This window comes from Anoplopoma fimbria, chromosome 21 (assembly GCF_027596085.1).
Source record: "Anoplopoma fimbria isolate UVic2021 breed Golden Eagle Sablefish chromosome 21, Afim_UVic_2022, whole genome shotgun sequence".
Lineage (NCBI taxonomy): Eukaryota > Metazoa > Chordata > Actinopteri > Perciformes > Anoplopomatidae > Anoplopoma > Anoplopoma fimbria.
Genome location: NC_072469.1, coordinates 5,791,033 through 5,813,046, shown reverse-complemented (window position 1 = coordinate 5,813,046; position 22,014 = coordinate 5,791,033). Strand labels below are relative to the sequence as shown.

Below are 22,014 nucleotides of genomic sequence, written 5' to 3'. Positions count from 1 at the left end.
CTCTTAATACTTTCTGACTCCCCCACCCTGTCTGTGCACTCAGCCCCATGCCCGTTCATTCCCCATAAATACTTCAAACATTTAGTCACAAATATGTAGTTTCCCTTTTTGAATAAAAAAGTAAGTTCCTGAAACAGCGCCGCAATCTAGTTCATGGAAAATGTTACTCAAACAGGAGTAAATAGTATGTTTGTGTTTGTTGGGGGGTATCATCAGCTGTGGATTAATACACATTTGGTGCTCTAGTAAATATTTACAGCTGCAGGATGTCGTGTGTGGGATTGACTCGGAATAAGTTACAGTCCCCAGGTTCATGGTAATGAAGGAGCACATTGCCCGGTGCGACCGTGCCGTGCATTGATGTGTTTTTGATCTATGGCACAGAGGATTCAGCTACGTCAGGCTGCACAGGAAACACCTGGTAATGGGATCCATTTATTGTTGGTTTAGGAGGTTTCATATTCTTTAATATTTCACATTGAGGAATCAGTCATATGTTGGATACACATTGAAGTGTAGTAACTAACACGTTAGCTTCTCGACAAGAAAAACTAAATACTAGAGTTTGCAACCATTTGGAAGGAAAGATGTAGTATTTTGATATTTCTTTGTAGAAAAAGAAAAAGACCAAAGTTAACTGTATGTGGAATAGTCAAGCCAGTTCAATCAATATTCCAAGCAATCTTCAATGCCACACCAGCTGCTCAAGTACAGGGCTATACCCAACAGCCGGAACATTTTTGCATTATGTCTCACTGACTTTCAGGAGGGAGAGTGAGAGTCACAGTACAAGGCTTTAGTTTCTGACAAAAGCAGAGGCTGTCTTTGTCTTCATCCGGTTTCATACGCAGTACCTTCAGGAGAATGATGACCCCATCTTGTGTGTTCTCGTCTGTCGTTATGTTGAACATGCCGGGCCCGTCGCCGTCCATGATCCTGTAGTCCATCTCTGCGTTGGAGCCTATATCTGCGTCAGCCGCTTTGATTCTGGCCACCACAGATTGCACCGGCAGCGACTCCAGCACCGTGTACTGATAGTTTTCTGGAAGAGGAAGGACAGGAGCGGATGCTGGTAATGGATGTGCTTATTTCACCACCAACTCACCTTCAAGCAGCTCAGCTCAGCTTTTTTTTTTTTTTATATATATATATTTCTTTATGTCCCCTTCAGCTTTGATTCAGCTGTGTGGCTTCTCACTAAATTCATGTTGCATAACACAGACAGGAAGCAATTGTGACACATATGGAATAAAGCACTCTGCTTCCACTTCATACTGCAGCAAAGGCGGTGGACAATGAAATATATAAGTTGGATAAATTATTAAGAAAGCAAAGACCAATTTCGGTTCTCATTTTTCTGCAGGTTTTACAACTGGGAGAGAATATTTAGCAAAATATGAAACTCCCGTCATGCTTCCTGGATGTAATGGGTTATCCTTTAGACCCCAAAAAAAGGTAATACTTTGATCCTTTTGGTATCTTTCATGGGATGAAATGTCCACTTGAAGATTCTATTACTAAAATTCTCTCCATTGTGTTCCCTGAGCGTTTGTCTGACCCTTTTGGATTTAAAGTACTCTTATAAGAATAAAGAAGGGAATCATATTCATAATCATAATCTCCCCAATCACCATGGCAGAGCTCATTACCAGACCTTTCTGTGTTCCTCACAGTGTCTCCCTCAGCCACCGTCTAAATGCTAATCTGCCTGACATTGTTTGCCGCCATGTAATCTTTATAATGGCTTTTTAATTTGCCGTGGAATAGCAGCTCTTTAAAAGACCGAAGAATTGCTTTCCTCCCTCCGATTTGCCCCATGCACCTACCTCTTTTCCCCCCCCCCCCCCCCCACCCCACCCTGTCCGCTCATGCAAGCTAACCTTGGCTTCTCTTCTCTTATTTCTACCAAGGACCATCTAAAGGTACTGGACTCTCTATCAAGCTCTGATGCTCCATACTGGTCTATTGATTCTCACCCATGCCCCTGCGAGCGCAAAGGCAGGAGCAAAAAAAAAAAAAAAAAAAAAAACTCATCCAATGTCTCTTTCTTCCCAACATGACAGCACTGGGTTAAAACGCCATTGATGACTTGTGCAGACTTGAACCTTTCTTTCGCCCCGGGGCCTGCAAATTGACTCGGCTTCATAGCAGGCCGGTGGTGAGTGCACCAGCCAGACAGTCGTTGGGGTTTCAGCAGTAAACCGATTGCCGGCGCTTTCGGATTATCATGAGAAGCACTGCATGCCTTTGAATCTTAAAGCTCGGCCTGGAAACCATTTGCAGCCCGTGAAATAGGCTGACAACAAAAAAAAACGGAGCCTGATTGATCCCGGTATCGAACGCCGAAGCAGCCCCCCCCCCCCAGCTCTGATGAGGAGTAAAGCGCGGAGGTGCACACCTTGCAGGAAGGCTGCTTTTTAAATTTAGTTGTAAAAGTCCAAATGTTTGTTGAAAATATAAGTGCAGGGAGGTTGCAAAGATAAAGAGAGAATGACTAGATAAGGAAACTTCAGACGGCGGATGAGATGAGGTTTAATGGTGAAGATTTTAATGAGTGTATTTTGCTTCTAATATTTCTCAGTACTTTCTGTTCAACTTTATTCTACCACACAGGAAAAGTGTTGCAGAATAATAGAGCAAATTTAATATTTTCCAATGATTTCCTTTCAAGGGTGGAATAACAGCCCAGGCATTTTTGTACCACCATTCATTACATACAGTACAAAGCATACGTGCCCTCATTTGGTTCTGTGAGTTCAAGTGGTTTTTCCAGCGATAATAGATCTTTAAGCCCCATTCAGCTGGAACAAAGAAAACATGCAAATGGACCAAGGAGCTGATGGCTCGACTGCTGAGTTGCTGTTGATAACATGGCATGTAATGTGCATATCAGGCTTAATAGACCCTGTAGGGACAATCAGGAACAGGAGTCTTACTGTGAGTGAACCGAGGCGGGTTGTCGTTGACGTCGGTTAGCGTGACAGTGACGGAGGTGGTGCCGGAGAGGCCACCCATCTGACCGACCATATCTTTGGCCTGGATGACGAGCACATACTGGTCCCTGGTCTCCCGGTCCATGTTGGGCAGAGCTGTTCTGATGACACCTGAGGAGAGAGGCCGAGAGTCAGATATAATGTCCCTGTAGATTAACTAAAGTAACCCTCCATCGACATTTTCCAATTATGTTAATTTGAACTGACTTTAAACACCATGTTATCTAACACTTGTTTGAAAGTGGATAGCCTAGAAATAATGTTGTTATACATAACGGTCAATGTTTGGTTGAATTTGGTCAACTTTTACTACTACTTTACACTGGGGACTCTCTTTAACAAAGTTGGACTGGAACAATATATATATATATATATACAGTTTTAAAGTATCAGCAGTAGCTCATTATTTTAAATCACAGTCATTCCTAAAGTGATTTAAGTCAGTTGTGAAATCTTTTTTCTTCTCTCCACAATCTTTCCACACTGGGAATCACTAATTCTAATGGTTAGGTTTCTGTTGGAGTCATTCGTGTTTCGCTAGTTCTTCTCCTTTCAAGAGGATTGATTGTGGTGAGAAATTTACTTCGCCACATTTTTTAGGCTTTAAATGCCTCCATTCACTAAAAGTAGTGTTTTTGAATCGAAAAGCACATAAGACTACATCTTCCTGCCCCTATACAGCGAGTTGACAGACCACTCAAGCACTGGAAGGCCCTAAACATGTCAAAACTGCATGTTCAGATGGGTACATCAACCAAGTAGCGATTGCAAGGATACATGACTTGAGGTTAATGGGTGAATGTCCAGCTTGTCTGGTAGCTTGTTTACACAACAACAATGAGTTGTGACTCTTCCGTGCCCGCGAATGTGCTGTCACTCCAAATGGTTTAGCAGAGTGGCATATGATGAGGTTAATGTTAAGACGCTGTCAGAAAAGTGAGCACATGCAAGGAGACATTTTTAGCCGCCAGGGGAGACATTATCTGTCTGTCCTCCTGTCATGATTGATCTGTCATCAGATGTGACAACAGTGGCGTCAAATGAGTGGCATTTATCGGTTTGCACCTGAGCTGGGGTATGAAACAGCTACTGGTACGCCAAGAAACAGGCACAAAATATTAAAAAAAGCTTGTCGAAAAACCTTTTCATTAATGGCATTTATCCAATCTCAACTTTATTCATGGACTGCAATGATGATCATTTTGGAAAAGATTTCCCACACCACGCATTTAAATGCAAAGAAAGTGTCCTAATCCCTCAAAAGCAATCACTGTTGCTTTCAAAGTTAATGACTTACCACACAGTGTGCTTCATTCATTAAATGGCACTTATTAAAGATGAATACAGAACATGGAAGATTACTCATTAAGCAACACACAAAGCCAAAGCACACAGTTCCTGGATAAATGAATCGTTTTTCTGTTGCGTTATCGCATTCACAGCCCGATGAAGCAGATCAAAGCGTAGCTCGTGTTTGGAGTTAGTACCTGAACATTTTTTCATAATCCTTTAAATTACCCAGAAATTCGACATATAATTGAGGTCCAATCTCTAGAGGATGAATTAAAACAGTGTGTAGACTGTGTTGTTTTTAGATGTGGAATCACCAAGAGACAGATTTCTGATAAACAGCCTTCACGGGCATAATTAAGGTCCGCCGATTCTAGCACTATGTACACTATGTTTTATTGGTTGCTCTGTTTTTGACTCTGAAGAAGACATGTGCTGTTTTTAAATGGGTGCTGGGGGATAATGAATTATGCTCCATACACAAACCTTTCCTCCACAGCCCAACTGCATGCCTAACCATACCCTGATTCTTGTTTAAAATTGAGTATCTCTAAACATTTCAAATCAGGTTTTCATTGGAAAAGTACAAGCACACACACACACACACACACACACACACACACACACACACACACACACACACACACACACACACACACACACACACACACACACACACACACTCACATAGTATTTGCAATTAAACTCAATCCAGGAACAGAGGAGGAAGGACAAACAAATCAAGTGAAGTGGGTCAAAAGACTTCAAGAGAAAAATGAAGATGCCTTTTGACCGTCAACCGCGGGTCTACTTGAAAATAAACAATTCCATTAAGTGTTTAATTTTCTCCCTCTGCCATCCTTTATTAATGTCATTACAGTCCCTCTAGCTGAAAACTGCTATTGGCTGCTGTAACTAAATGGCTCAGTTAGCGAAATTATAGTGAGCTGTCCACTTTTCATTCCCCCAAAGTCCCTGCCAGTGGGCTTACATTGGGATGACGGTGGTCAATAAGACAATAATCTTTTTTTCTCTGCAAAAACACGCCGTTTCAGTCCTGCATGAGATAATGAACAGCAGGGACGCTGTCATGCAGCAGTGGGGGAAAACAAGGCAGCCTTTATCTCCTTTGGTTAAGCCTTAACGACAAAGTCAAAACATGTCATCTGTTTTTTTTTCTTTCTTTTTTAGTGCTTTTATGCTGAGAATTTAGGCATCTATCTCTATACTGTGGATCCATCTGCTCCATTTATCCCCTGCATCCGTCCTCCACCCATCCTTTGACCACTTCTCTAAAGCTTCTTCCTCAGTGTAACCTTGTAGCCAATTAGAGAGCACCACCACTGCTATGGTGTCTGCTGCAACGACACCTATGAACCCTGTTTACTTGAGTTGCATCAGAGAAGGTTATTTCAATCCGTCAATCCAGCAAAGCTCCCATAATACTAGTTAGACACCAGCAGAACAAAAACTTCTCTCTTCTTTATTCCATACCGCACGGCCATAGGGACAAAGCATGAATGTCTAGACTTGAAAGAGGACATCTTTAAACATGCGGGAGAAGCAAAGCTGAGGAGGGAGCTGGATGATGGTTGGATTATAACAACAGCTGCCATGGATGCCAACAAAAAGGTGAAAATAAACAAGAAAAAAAGATGTTGAGCTTGTGCAGCCAGCAGAGAGACAAATGAATGCCCTCACTAAACCATGGATAGGCTTCACACACAATTGATATACTTATTTAATATCAGCTTGGTGTGTTGGAGCCTGAGAGATATCGGCTGTGGTTAATGATGCTATGAATCCTGATTCCAGCAAGCTTAAAAAAAAAAAAACAACATGAGGCATGTTTCTCCCCCCGCCTGGCCAGAAGCACACATACTTCTCACCGAGCGACGCTGCTAATCCACACGCCGATGTTGCGAGACTGTTGTTTGTCTGCTGGGTGCCAGCCCCCTCGCTCTCTATCTCTGTTACCCCGTGCGGCGCTGGTGTCATTCCTGGGGAGAGGCGATGATTAAAATCCTTCTGTCGCTTTTCTCGGCACGGCCTCGCATCGCGCCGTGACTCTCTGCCTCCGGTGCAAGCCAGACGCATTGTAGCCGTGCATTTATCTAGCTGTCTCCACAACACTGGCGGCAGACGGGTGGGCCATGCTCCCTGCTAAAGCCCAGATACTTGACATTTGTCATGGGAGGAAGAAAATAAAAAGTGCAGACGTTTGGAGGGAACCCTCTGGCTCTGCATGCAGCTATGAGAGGAACTGATGAAGGTGATGAACACTTAAACATGAAGGGTGCAGCATGTGATTTGCCGAACCCTCGGGCGGTCCACTTACGAAGAATAGATCCCATAACACGGAAAAAAACAGGACATACAAACTGGGAATAAAAACCTCCGGCCCAGGTAGTTTATTACTGAGCCACATTCAGGCATCATGCTCTAATCACGGGTCACTGTAGCTGCTCAGTGTGAAAGGGCCACAACACAAAGGACCCAAGTGCTATAAGGAGACATATTACAGAACACAGGAAGCATTCGTTTGCAATGATACGCTGAAAGGGAGTCTGTTCACGCATGCAAAGCATCCAGGTGGCGTGTTTGTTGTTTGTGATTAGAATTGAAAAATTGCATCTCCTTCTCTATATTACAGGTGGCAGCCAGATTTATATCTAGCCTTAAGCTGTAATGTTTTCTCGATTTAGCGCAGTCGCCACCACAACAGTCTCGTACGGCGCCAACAACAACAACGCGCACTTTTAAAAGAAGAGGGTAAAGAAAAGAGCAAGCGGTTTTAAAAAAGGCCACGCTAATAAGTTAATCACAGGCTGATCACAGCAAAACCGTCTCCTCCTGACCTCTGCGTCAGATTCTCACATGTGATGATTACACAAGGATTGGACCTGGCCTTTTCCTTTATTTGAGCGTCGTTCAGTTTAATTAGATTCCAAAGGCTGTGAGGAGACAAAGCTCGGTCCGTCCAGGCTTCTCTCACCTGAGTGCCTGTCACATTCGGATGTCATACTCGTGTCGCTCTGAGAGGCGAGCCGTGTCACATCTTAAATACCCCCTTCAGAGTGTAATTAATCCTCTCATTCAGGCACCTGGCATTTTTCTACTAACAAAATTCTTCCTCTTGTTATTCCAGCCATTGAGGACCCGTGAGCGGGCGTGCATGCTTAGCAGTGCTAATGTGCTGGGATAATTGTCTCTAAAGGACTTGCCGTAACGCCGAGGTGTGCGGGTCTGGAGGCAGCTGTTCAAAAACCTCCTTGAGCCTGCCATCAATTAGAACGCAGTCCTTAACAGCATTTACCGTTCCAGCTTCACCTTCAAACTAAACCACGAGGTATCAATCAATATGTATTACAAAATGCTGTCTTAACTGAGCACCTTCAGGCTCAGCGACTTATGTATTTTGCCGACATTATATATTGGAAGTTATTGGAGCTATTCAGGATTAAGTATTTTTCCCAAGGGCACCTTGTAGATTCAATTTGGGATTAAGAACCGGCGTAAAGAGACTTGTTAGACCAGAGTAAGACGGGATGCTGCCCACCTTACACCAGGTCACACGCATCAACCCCCCCCCCCTCTCTGACCATTAGCCTTCTGCCACTTAATCGCTAGTGCAGTATTGCAGTTGTGGAGCTCAGAGTGTATTTCAGCTCAGGCACTTTGTCAAAGTCATCCTCTGCTATGGACCAGGCGTGTGCTGCAAATGGGACTAATTAGTAACTTGCAAAGACAGAAGAACGCTCATCCCACAACACTCAATCCTGCTCTGCTGTCTAAAAAAGCTGTTGTCTCACCCCCGGAGTGTTTTCGGTAAGATACATGGTATTGACAATATGTTAAAAACTAACAGCTAACACAAAAGACTGTGGACCCTTTCACAGCCAATGCAGAAAGCGGACACAATATTTAACACCTGAAGGGATTGTATTGCCATTTAAAACGGTTGTTACTTTTTAAGAAAAAGAAAACTCAATTCAATACGCTTAGTTGTTTTCATTGCCTTCTTGGTCAGGTATCACCAGTAGGTTGTGGTAGTTAATGTTGCCTGAGTTTATATATTGTGACATTATGAAGTCAGTTGGCTGGCTTCACACCTCTTCTATACAAGTGCTGTTTTACTATGTTTTAACATTCTGCAGATACACATTTCAATGCTATTGATTGATTTATGATAATCTCAGAAAATAAAGGGAAATCCAGTGTTTCATTCTCCATTAACTTCCATTTGTGTCCAAGTGGACGCTGAATAAGTTAGTTTCATTTTGCAAGAATTTACTTTAATGAAGCTTATCCAAGAAAATGTCATTGACATGTATTAACTCTACTTTTTAAGACTACTGTTTCCATTACCGTTGCATTGGATTGGCTTTTGCTCATGTTATTTCCCCCAATAGTGGAAGAATTATTAAAATCTTTTAGCAATACTACAGTGTGGAAACACTCAAAAAAGTCCTGCATTTAAAATTAAGTAAAAGTACACATGTATTAGACTCAAAATATACTAAAAGTACCAAAATTAAAGAACACTTTATGCCGAATGTTTCATTTCAGAGTCATAACATTATACCATCATAATAAGTGATGTATGAATGTGTTCATCAATTCAATGTTGCAGCTGGTAAAGGTGGAGCTAATTTTGATTAATCTATATACTGCCAGGTAGACAGTTTTCTCCCACAGGAGACAGTAAAGTAAATAGAATTTATTGGTTGATTTTAATTTGTAAGGATAATCTATATCTTCGTGATGAGGACACGTTTGGATCTTCTTATACTTGGCTGGTTTCTCCTCACAGCGATCCTACATTCTCTCTGCCACACCCAACCAGTAAACCTGTGTAGCGGCTTTCCAGATACATGGAGTAGAGAAGAGGAGGGACATGTGAAATGAACTGAACTAGAACTGGTTTCAAACAGGAATGGTAGGAAATAGTACTATAGTATTTGTAGATTAGATTTCATATATGGCTGTATAGGATTGTTTCCGACTTGTTTGAGCAAAACATTTCCAGTAAAAAATCTAAAGACCAAAAATCGAAAATTTATAGAAATGAAACAGATTTAATCATTTCCTAAACATGTTTTCGTATTCTGAAAGATTCGGCTTCAAGTTGTTTTTTTAAATTAATTAACTTAGCTAAAGTCGACTGCATTAAAAAAATGCATTAAAAAAACCGTTTCCTACTTGCTGTGGTGCACAAAACTAACAGGGCAGTCAAGTAGAAGGCTAATGTTACCACACTGGAACGTTTTAGTCGATTTTAGGTAGTAAATCTTTTTTTTACTATAGCCTATATACTTTTTTACAGTGGAAACTCAGGTTTTTTTTTATCAGGCTCAAGTCGGGCTTGAACATAAATGCAGGTTAACTTTGGCCTGATCGTAGTTCTATTGTAGGAGAATACAGGCCAATTACAGTTAGCAATCATAACCCATCAAATCGTTTGAAATATCAACCTTGGGATTTAAAGAACCCACTTAGCTTAATGAAAAACACTTCACCAATGGAGGCTGTGAAAGTATGAACTCTGGTCGTTGAGCTGAATGGTTCTAAGAAAAACATGATATGAGAGTATAATGGAGAGTTTATGGGGCAGACTTGCTGTTTGAGCATCACTTAAATAAGTGTCTGCTCTCGCTCTAATTGGTATTGGTGTCATGAAGTCTAATTCGAGACCCGTCGATGGGTTCAAGTGTTCTCGCAAACTTTGTTAAAGATCACTGAAGAGCCAGAGGCGAGTGGTCAAGTTTCTGGCAGTCACTGTTTTAGAAATTACTGCTTGGACACAACATGATAAACGAGGCCCCTTTTTAGTTCCTCATGGTGATCATTCTAATTAAATTTTAAAATAAGAAGTAGAATGAAGTGAGATGAGTTGCTTTCGGATAATTAGATCATATTTAATACTTTGTTAAGGGCTGTGCTTTTTCAGAAAAGGTACATTTAAATAAACACAACTTTCACAACAAAAGTTGGAAAGTGTGTAAAAGGCGCTACAGATTTAAAAGTTGACGACACAACAGGATCTTATAACAGGAAAACTGCAGAGCATTTTTTTAATAGCATAAATGTTTCCCCAAGGAAGTTCTTCCTGAAAGATGAGGAGGAAGCTAACCGAGTGAAAACTTCCTAATATTTCTAAAATAATTACAGTTGTGCCTCGTACTTTTTCAGGGAGCAATATAAGGGGCCAAAAATCTAAGAAGAAATCTATCAAAATAACTTCCACAAACCAACAGAGACCTCGAGACAGTAACAATGCTGCTATAAAATCCTGCAGGATTTCCCCCTTGTCGCACAAGTTACTGTTCCATAAGCCGTGTATTCACAACCGGTCTGCGTTAAGGTTACTCTTGTCAAACAACATGTCTTCATGCTTCCTGGCATCGAGTCCCACATGGAGTCATACCTCTCTGACATCCATCCGTGCTATTCTATTCTGACACTAATATTACATCTCATAACCATGAGATCCAATCGCCTTCCAAAAAGGACGGAAAGAGAGCCAAGTATAATCAGTCGTGGTCAGGAAGAGATGGGCGGTAGAAAGCCGAGGCGCTGGCGAAGACCCAAGGGCTGTGTCTGGGTGCACATTTAGGTGTGTGTGTGTGTGTGTGTGTGTGTTTGCCTCTGGTTTGACAGGTTAATAAAGCAGCCGTGGTCCTACAGAAAGAGTACCAAGCTGGGATTTATCTGTGAGCTTCGAGTTTCACGCTTAAAGCAACTTTGCAGTCTTAAACCCTAAAAAAAAAAAACACTTAGAAGATTTTTCCACATATTGGTAGCAAGTTTGGGGTTCAGTGTCTTGCTCAAGGGCACATTGGAGCCAGGAATCAGACTGCATCTGCCTGTGTAGCCTCTGCAAGATGAAGCTAACAATTTTACCAATTTGTATTGTAGACTGTTAAAGTAACGAGAGTTTCCACTGCCAGAAGGAGACGTCTATACCCAGCGTTAGCATTTAATTACGCCAATATGGTGAATTTGTTGCGTCTTATCAAGGGAAATTGGATGTCCCGGTGTTTTAGTAAAATAAGACACCCTCAGAGGATTATCTTTCAGGTCATCTGCTCAATGTTTTTTAGAACATTTGGTTTCAGTTCTTGAAAGCAGACGCAATAAAGTTTTCTAAATAAAATAGTATAGTATACTATACAGGGGTTTTTACTGAAAAACAATGCATTGGCTCATACAAAAGTAATCCTTCTCAATCATCACTTATGACCCACAAGAAGTGGGAGGCGGTATCTGTATCAGATAGAGGCCTGTATTTTTTAGGTATTTATGTTGCTGTGTTCTGTAATTGTTTTTACAACCCACATCTTAACGTTTTGATCTATTCATCTGCAGTTTCCAGATCAACAGGAAGCTGTTTAGTGAAAATAAAAACCTACTGTACGCGACCAGTCCAGTATCAAAAAGCGCACAAATAAAGTTGGTTACTAGCTGGTGAATCTAGTGTAGCATTTAGCTGCTAACTAGCCAAATATTTTCCTCAGGAGTGGGAAACTAAAAGCTAAAAGTTGAGTGAATACATCATTTTTGCCAGAAAACATCCCTGTAAATGATGTTGTTCTCAGCTTAAAAGCTCAAGCAAACCCACTTAATGCCACCTGCTCAGCAGCAAACAGCAGACAGTTAGCACCTAGCTGGTGAGCGTAGTGAAGCACTTGGCAGCTAAACAAATCTGTTTATTGGGACAAATACGTTGAATCTGTGGGGTCGCGCTGCTTTAGCAACATGTTCCCAGCAGAGTATTAATAGAGATGAATGAGGATGGAAGTCTTGGAAATTTTCAGAAAATAAATTACTTATAGTTATTTAGGATTGTATAAACCTCTCTACAAAGTAAACATGTAGTATAAGATAGCCATTAGGCCTCATATTGCCTGTCCAATCACCTGTTTTCTGTCTTGAATTATAAAAAAAGTTCCAGATTAACCGACATCTATGGATGTCAGGAGCTTGATCACCAGCTGAAATTTGTTGCAGAAAGGAACTGAGATAAACATTAAAGCACAAATAAGTCACGAGTTCCAAACCAAACCCATCCTAACGAAGGTGATCACAGCCTTTCGAACACATTAATTAGCCCACAGAAGTTTTAGCTTCAAGCAGCCACGAAGAATCAAAGATTTACATCCTTAGAGAAGTCCCAGAGGAACCGTCAGAGCTTAAAGAGTATCCATGAGGAACTTTTTTTTCATTTAGAGAGAGTATAACATGTAAATATTCGCCCCCAAAACACGGAAACACAGAAATACTTCCTAATGAAAGCTTCAGCGGGAGGCTTCATTAGTCGAACGTCTCTAGAAAGTGAAAAACAACATAGATATTCTGTGATACTGCACAGACTTCACAGCTAAGTGTGCTGAAATTTTGATGCTCACAACATCTTTTCCTCCTCAGACACCACATCCATTATACCAACACAGTATGAAGTAATTTCCTTTCTTCTGATATATATAATCATTTCTTCTTGAATGCTCTATTTTCTTCCGGTGGTTAGGCTCATTGAATGTTTACGGTGAACCTTACAGGTCCGCGTGGAGTATTTGCTGTCGAGCTTTCTCTCGTATTTCTGCCTGAGTGTGAAAAATAACCAACATAAATCCCTGCATTGCAGTGGCTCTCACCAGGTCATGAACTACATTCACAGAAATCCTGCCGTGTGTTTGTGTTGCTCTCCAAGCAGAGGATGAAGCCTGATATTATGGGATGGCCCATATTTTTTCTGTTTTCTTTGCAAGAGTGCTTTGCATGGAGTAGTCAAGCCTCGGCAGGGCAGTGGCTAATGAGCCAGCAATGAAGATGTAGCGAGGACTGCTGCTGCACTGAAACGGCCCACAAGTCAACAAACTACCTCACATCTTATCTTGAGGTTTATTTCAGCCCTTTTTCTCAGGCTTTAGTTTTCCAATGTTTTTCCAATTGCTGATTTGGTTGTCAGCTGCATGCTTTGAAACTCAGTGCATGTTGATATAAATAGCAGTATTAATAGTGCTTTCATTGTCTGCATTAATGCAATAAGTAAATGCACTCAAGTTTCATACTTCAGTTCAATTTCCAGGTACTTTAGTTGAGTATTTCAATTTATCCACCTAATATATTTTTTGTTTGAGCTAGTTCTAGTGACTTTACAGATTCAGACTATTAATACAAAATATAATCCACAAATATAATATATAAATAAAGAATAAGCTATACAGCAGTATGTAAGAAAAGACTGCAGCATTAATGACACGTATATTAATCTTTCAATGATTAAAATCCAATGAAATAATACAACTCTTTCTGAAACCTGCCATTCTTTATAAAGAGTACTTTCATTTTTTTCAAATCATAGTGATAAAAAGTATTTTTCTTTAACATTAAATATTAATGACAGAATACGCCAAAAAAAACAACAACATCCTAATCCATTATCTATAAATCGTTTACTACTCAAAAGATCAGTTAAATCTGCCCACTGTCCTCTTCATAACCCAACTGTCATTTTAATTCAAATACAAAAACACAAATACAGACATTTTCTGTAAAATGAATCAAATCAAATCTTCAAAAACGCTAAAACTATAGCGGATAATTCTATCCATGCAGGACCTCAACCCTTCCAATTAACAGCTGATTAACAAAATACATTTCCAGGGCCTTTAAATGACTCACTGTGGCCACATCTGTTCATTAAATCACCACCATTTTGTCTGACACACGATGCTCCTACCTGTCTTGGGCTCCACTGAGAAGTACGGCTGTCCGTGGATGATGCTGTAGACCACCCTGGCACTGTTCCCATATGTCGGGTCATCTGCATCTGTGGCTGCCACTTGGACAACCATGGTTCCTGTGGGCAGACAACCCTTCATTAGTTTCCAAGACAGCATCCAGAACGCCAAGTCAAACAGAGCTAAATGTGGAAACAGTCATCATTTCATCAGCGCGTGTGACCAATTCTACTTGAAAGAGAGAGAAAAAAAAGTGAGGAAGCGATGAAATTGCAACTTCTGAGGCGGTAAATAATCTCATTAGTCATTAGTCATAACACACATTCTTTTGTTGTTTACTTTAGAATTTCATTTTTATACAAATGCCCGAGTTTAAAGCACTTCTTCACCACCAAAAAGATCTGACATGTGTACTGTGTCTCGGCCTCAAACGCTGCTAAACAAATAACACTTTGTGTTTTTGCAATCATTTGCAGGGATGCTGCGGCAGGATTAAAGTGTAACTCCGAGCCTTTGGAGATGATTTCACTGCCATTGTTTCCATTTCTCTCCCGCAGATCAGTCGGCAGCAGCTTTTCCGTTACTTTCAATCTGTTGATTCAAATTCAGCAGCCAAATGGGTTCTGCAACCAATCTGCGCTCTGTTAAACTGGCACTTCACCCCAACCAAAAAATTAAGTATTATGTATCTCATATCACACTGATCCCAAAACTTGTTTTAAGAAGAGTAAAAGAGTTTAAACTTGTTGTCATAGGATCTCTTTGTGTTTCATTAATTAGGGCTCAATTCAAACTCTGCAGATAAAATCATTTTATGTCACACATTTTTTGAAATAGGCACATTTGTGAAACATTTTTCCTTTCTTTTTTCCCCTTTTTGTCTTTACACTGACTATATAATTTTCCAGTAAAAAAATGTTGTTAGCATGCACAGATGGTCACCCATTCAGTCACTGATTTCAGGAATCCGCAAACTGCTACTGGAGAAGTTGTTGATCTTGTTGAAAACAAAATAAAATGTGAAAGCGAGAGCCAGGATTGCAGTTTTGCTGAACACACATCTTAAGTTTTGTTTGTTTAGGATGCTCTGTGAAATTCTGGTGCTAGTACACAGTGCAACACAGATCCCCGGGATAAGAAGTATTGATATGGCTCTTTTTAAAGTGAAAAGAGGTAAGGGGGAAATTTACTTTAACCAAAACAATGCAAGTTGTCTATGCAAAAAAATATATACTGAGCCTGGAATTTATACAGTAAAACATACAAAAGAAAATCCCTTAAATGACCAGAAATGAATACTTAATCTACCCATGAAAACATACACCTTCATTACGTTGTGGATAAAGGTATTTGCTATCGTATTCAGAGATCCCGTTATTTCTGCATTAATATAAAAGGGTGAAAACCAAACACATTAAAAATCGCTTAATTTAAAACGCCTTAAATTGACAAACTAAGTGTAGGTGAAGGGGCATATGAATCGCCTTAAATTGACACATACAAAAGCCGGCCTCTTAAAAGCACCATCAATTCATATACTAAGTAGCTTTCAATGAGTGATTTGGGCTGTTAGATAAATAATCCAATTAATTAATTAGTCCAACTAATAAGTACCAATTCATGTGTTAATCAGTACAACATAATGCACAGATCAGTTAGCCATAATGCTAACACAACACAATCTACTGCCTTTTAGTTACTTAGCCACAGTTAACGAGGGTATGTTTGATTGCTATGGAATGAGCTAGTCTAACAGAAACTATAACATGCATTGTACTCAGTAAAGAAATCATTGCTATACAGTTATATCCCCAGCAAATCACAGCAAAATATAAAAAACTGACATTATTCAGTGGAGTACGGCAGATAAAGTTATAAAACCCAAGATATAAAGTCTGATTTTGTTTTAGTGCCCTTTAGAGCCCCGAATCCCCAAACTTCCTCCCAGCTTACAAGAAGGAAATTTGTTTTCAAACTCGACTGTGAACTCTGCTGACAACTGACAACTGTTTCTGCGTGCAGTACAGTATTGTCCTCTCCCACTCTTCCTCCGAGGCAGAAGAGACATCAGACATGACTCCTTATGTATTTCTTTTAAACGCACCGACTGAACGTGGCTGACGTGACTTGAGCTGACAGCCGTGGCTCGGAAGGTAAAGGCAGAGAAGCGTTTGAAGATTCCACAGAGAAAAAAACATAATCAGCGGCAATCATTGCCTATCAAATTCAATAGGTCGGTCATAACGCTATGAATTAGCCTCGTTGCTCCAACTGGGTTCATTTAATGGTTACAGGTTTTTAATCTGATAATATATTATTATGGCTCAGGCTATTGTTGGGTGTTAGACTGTACGTCAGTGATGGCCTTAAAGCTGACGCCTACCGAACACTTTGCAGCGGTGAAATCATCAACAAGATCCATTGTTGAAATAACCTTGAAAAAAAAAATATATATATATGCCTTTTCCAGTTTGACACATGAATAGCTGCTGGAATATTTCACTTTAATGGCTAGCTGCACATATACAGAGCTATAATATTGTAGCATTTGACAGAAAGTGCTGTCTTGCAAGTTGGTGATATTTTACTTTGAAGAAAACAACCTAATAAAAATCTCTCTTTCTAACACGAGTTGTTTTTATACAGGCTTTTTACAGAATGAAAGTGATCATGGAAATTGAAGATTAGAGTTCTCCATTCTGGCCATAAAGCAAAATTAACAGGCTCTGGCCCTGGATGTGAACAATATAATAGAAAAAAAAAGAAGCTTGGAGAAGCTGGAGAAGTTATCACCAGGCCGGTTGTGGAAGGACACCTAGATTATATCATCACCTCTTAGTCATGACAGGTTATATTACAGGTAGTTTAAAACACCAAGGTCAAAGGATGGCTCTATGAAAGAGAACTGGGGAGACGGGAAAAATCTCTATTACAGGTTGATAGTTAAAATCACTTGGCAGAGTGCTCTGCAGACGAGGCTGTAAATCAACTTTCAGTATGGTATGGTATCGAGCACAGCTTTTTTAAAGGCTCTTTTTTTTTTCCTACATGTTGTCCAACAAACATCATGTTTGAACAATGTTGTCAGAATGAAAGGTAATCCCAGCAGAGTGAGCGGGTTGAATAAAAAAAAACATTTGTAATTTGAATAGATTCTTTCTGCTTCACGAGGCTGTCATCTGTTACTCAATTTGCCCTGTCTGTGTCCCCTTCAATATTTGTCCATCCTCATTGACATGATGGAGCTGATCTTCGCATTCTTTTTTATTTTATTTATTCCCCTGCAGGAAACAGGTTTCCTAATCAATTCCGCATATTGGGTGAGCAACTGTCATCTTCCGGTAATGAAAATAAATGTGGCGTGCTCAAATGTGGATGGGAGACAGGTATGCTTCAGCCTCTTACATGTACAGGCTGCGTCCGACTGTCAATATGCATTTCTGAGTATACAATGCAAATGACATGCTTCCTCAAATGAGGGGCCATCTTCTGTATGTAGAAATAAAAGCGTTCCACTTAAGGAGATCAAATTTGAAACCAAATCTGTGCGTCTAAAATCGAATTGGAACATAAATACATTTAAAAAAAACAAAAAACAATTTGATGAAAATTAAAACATTCCGTTTGTGCCAAGGAAGTAGTATTCAAAGATGCCACAGTTGATTAAGTTGATTGTATTTGTGCACATTCACACCTTCTCCCCGTTCCTTCAGATAAACAGGATTTAGAGTTTAATTCACTTTTATTTGCAACTTCCAACAGAAAACTAATTACAGCACTTTTTAAGAAAGTTACTAACTACCTGCTGTTTTCCATGTGTGTTTTAAGATCCGAGGTACACTCTGTAGGCATTTTATTAGGTACGCCTGTACAATCCAATGCAATCAAATCCAATAGTTCTGCCATAAAGTCAACTTTTATGATACCTATAATGTTCAGTTCAATGACAAAAGGAGGATAAAAAAAATCTGAACCAACCATCAATATAATGTGGCCGTGTACACCCTGAGGTGGAAGAAGTACTCAGATCCTTTACAGTAGTAAAAATATCAATACTGCTCGGTAACAGTACTCCACTACAAGTAAAGGTCCTGCATTCAAAACCTTACTTAACCGACAGCATGCAAGTATTATCTGCAAAATATACCTAACATATGAAAAGTAAAAGCAGTTAATGTGCAATAAAAATAAATCCTGGCAGCATTAATATGAATGTTGTGATATATGGCTGTAGATGTTCAAGGTTGTGCTCATTGTAATTCCTTTATATGGTGTGTGTAGTTTAAATCTACAGCAATGCATGTTTGTAGCTCAGAAAAACTACTTTTTGAATCATCATTTAGCTTAAGAAGTAGGAAGATAGTCACAACATATAAAGGAACACGTTATCTTTCAGTTCATCAGAGACAGTCAATTTCAACATCAGACAATTTGCGGATACATGGTTTTCAAAGGACAGGAAGGGTATGAATATTTGTAATCTATAAAGCAATTTACGCTGTCATACAAATGTAGTGGAGAAAAAAGTACAATATTAACCTCTGAGATGTGGTGGAGCAGAAGTATAAAGTAGCATAACATGTATATTACTAGACCAGACCCTCTTTAGTAAAGCATAGTAAATAACTTAGTAACAACAACACCTTAGACAAGGAAACTACTTTAAAAAATATATTGTAATGGATGCATGTGTACCTAATAAAGTGACCACTGAGTGTATATTTGGACCACAAAATGCAAAAAGGCATCAACATAACAACCTTCCCTAAACTGGAACCCTTTTATATTGCCATTATGAAACAACTGTCCCATCTTTGATCTCCGCTCTCATGAATCCGACAGGAACTCTGACAGCTGGATATGAGACTGGTGAGCAGTAAATTCCAGATCTGTGGCCTTGGGTTGACATTACATTCTCTATCCTTGTAATGAGCCCTCAGACTGCTCCTATGGCCCCTTTCGCTGTGCAGCGGGAGAGAGAGCCAAGCCTCGCGACTGTCACACCTCCAACCGTCCTCAAGCTCTCTTGTCTTTTATTTGACATCCCTGGCGTGATTAAGACAAAAAGCCTTCAGAGATCTCCCGGGCCAAAAAGGTCCCCATGTGTATGGACGAGCACTGCCTCTAATTACTTTAATTAATTAAATTCATGATTTCCTCTAAATTGAACTCATTCATCAGCGGTGCAGGGCTGTGACCATTAATGATTTAAAGACATCTATAAAGGAATTATTGAGGACAGGAGGTGCCTGCTCTTTACTGCATCGATGATTGCTTTGAGCAGATATTTACAAAGGGAGGAGGTTCTTTGTTCCATCAACCGGCGATGAAGACCTTCACAGGAAGCGGCAGAGTAAATAAAGTGGCGAGGGTGACCCTGCGCCTTGTTGCCCGTGGTGTGAACGTATTCCTCCTCTGTGGTTGATGTACCGAGTTGCTGTCTTATCTCGGGTTGGACACGAGACTCCAAGCCCTTGTACTCTAATCCTCTGGTTCCTTAAGCCTGAGCTCTGTACCCCCCCGTTGACAGTCGGCTGTGTAATCCTTCAGAGATCTCCCTGCCTGTGTAGTAAGCAAAGCGCCGTTTCCCTTGGAACGACTCCCACTGCCACTGTGTGCCCGCTGAAATTTTCCATTTTCACTTTGAAGGTTGCAAGAAAGCCATAACACCTTTGTTTCCACTAATTTCCATCTGTATGGTGCCAGGCATGTTTGAGGTTTTGAGGCAGTGCCGATATGCACAATGACCTTTTTAGTTCTTTGTGTTTATTGGTGTTCAGAGGTGCGGTGTGCTTTAATTTACCATGCTGGTAAAACCATGAAATTTAAAGTGGCTATAATGAATAATTTTATATTGACATGCATGTGAAAAGGCGTCGTGCTGAATGATTAACCTGCAGGAAATGATCCTGTGCAGTTTCCCCTCAGTGTTACAGAGCTTTATGGCATCTCTCATTGTTTTGGTTTTCTGGTCGGCAACTTTACTGTTCTGCTTCACTCTCACTGATCTTAAAGGGTTGCTCCCAGCTGCTCTTTTCAACAAAAAATAACATCTAAAAGCCTACTGTTTACTACCTTCTCAGCAGCAAAAAGCAAGTAGCTGGGGAACTTTAGTAGAGCCTTTCGCAGCTTAAAAGACAGATATTTCCTTTAGCGGTTGGTGGAGACCAAAAACAGAGCTACAGTAAAAGAGTGTATATTGGAGAAACATTCGTCAGGTGTACAGAAATACAACTCACAGCAAAAGCTAATGTTGCTACGTGTTTGCATGTACTTGCTAACTTGTTTGCCATCAACTAAAAAGGTGTGTCAGTGTTGTTTTCATAGCTTGTAAGTGTTGCACCAAGCGGGCCAAAAAACATTTAGCTTAAAAAGCAATTTAACACCAACTTTAGCTCAGACAAGTGCTCTTTATATATTCAAAGAAATGCATTCAACTGCATGACATCACTCCCCATGTTCCCCCAGTTACCACAGGCCCACAAACACACTTTTCTTCCTCTCTTTTGAAAAACAGCGAGAGCTACTTATGTAGTTACATCTTTAGACTGTGACATGACAGATTTCTGGCTTGAGTGCAGAATTTCTCAATTTCAAAAATAACTGCCATTCAGTTCAAAACAGACTGGTACCAGAAATATTTTTTTTCTGTTTATGTACAGGTATCAGATATCTAGAATTATTTGTTTTCCTCTCAGGGAATATATTGTTTCATTGCAAATGATTGTATTTAATACATTTCGACAATTAATAATCAACAGAAACGCGTCAAAAGAAAATAAAGTTAATGTTTTATTCTTCTACAAGTTCAAAATTGTGTTTGTATTTTTACAAATCAAATGAATTGCAGCATAACAAATATCACCCTTTTTCTGGCAATTGACTCCCAAGTTAATCGCTGCCTCCATCCCATCACTCATAGCTCACTTGTGATTAGACCACAGCTCCCAGCATGCCTGGGAGCGCCTTGAGAACCCTTGGGAGGAGCTGGAGGAAGTTAAGGATGCCTGTGCAGCTGTGTCTAATGGATGGATAGAAATGTATTTGTCTGGATCAGACAATTTTCAGAGACATTTTTCAGCCGAGCGGTACCTGTGAGTAGCGGGCAGTATGAACTCTGAGCCCAATTTGTGGAAACATGCCCATGGCCTTCGAGTCTGACTCAGACCTTAAGTTTGCTCAAGTCAGTTTTTTAAACATGCGTCACTCATCAACATTTCCAAACCTAGAGGTCTTTGCTGGCATATGTGAGGCAATAAATATGCAAATGAAGGTACATCAGGCCTACTTAAAGAAACCACCAAATAGCATTTTGGCAACATTTTATGCTCAGCATCACCCATTTATTCTTGATCAAAATGTAGTTTAATTAGCAAGTATTTATAACCTGGAAAATTCATACTAAGAAAGAAAAAACAAACCTTTAAAAATAACCAAAACAAGCTTTGTTAAACTGTTATTTTAGGTGAAATGTTAAGTTCAATATAAAGAGCACACACACCATGGTGTATCAATATGGAGGTCCCGCTCTCTGTTTCTCACACACCTGCTAAGATGAAAAGCCTCAGGATGTTGTTGTGGCTCATTTGCATTTACCAGCATTTTGAGCTCGAGCGTGACCCGTACTAAACCTTGGAGGAAATCTTGACCATGCAGCAGGAAGCAGCATGTTAAAGACAGGGTCTGATATGATGGCTTCCTCCAGGACTGCATTTAAAACAGACTGATAAAATATCTGCAGTGATAAATGCTAATGTGATGAACAGAATATGAGCTGCTCAGTCCTTACGACAGCTGCAAGCAAGAGGATACATTATAAATGCTTTAGCTTGATATTTGAGGTTCATTTGTTATGACTTTAATGATCATCTGACTTCATCTAGCACCATCATCGGATCAAATGTTTTTATTTGTCTGATACTTTACTTTGTGACGAAATACAAATCTAATGAAATTGCCTCACAAACCAGCCTCACTTGTAGTTTGTG

The 22,014-nt window shown here is 40.1% G+C and overlaps 1 protein-coding gene across 2 annotated transcripts in view; it reads right to left on the bottom strand.

Moving 5' to 3' along the window:
- Positions 1–22,014, bottom strand: part of LOC129110573 (cadherin-7-like) — an 81,762-nt gene that overhangs the window by 25,704 nt on the left and 34,044 nt on the right. For both annotated transcript variants that reach the window (XM_054622675.1, XM_054622676.1), the window contains exons 3-5: positions 14,026–14,145; positions 2,937–3,104; positions 855–1,042 (exon numbers count right to left, since the gene is read on the bottom strand). In XM_054622675.1, the coding sequence (XP_054478650.1) occupies positions 855–1,042; positions 2,937–3,104; positions 14,026–14,145 (476 nt within the window). The remainder of the gene's footprint in view (positions 1–854; positions 1,043–2,936; positions 3,105–14,025; positions 14,146–22,014) is intronic.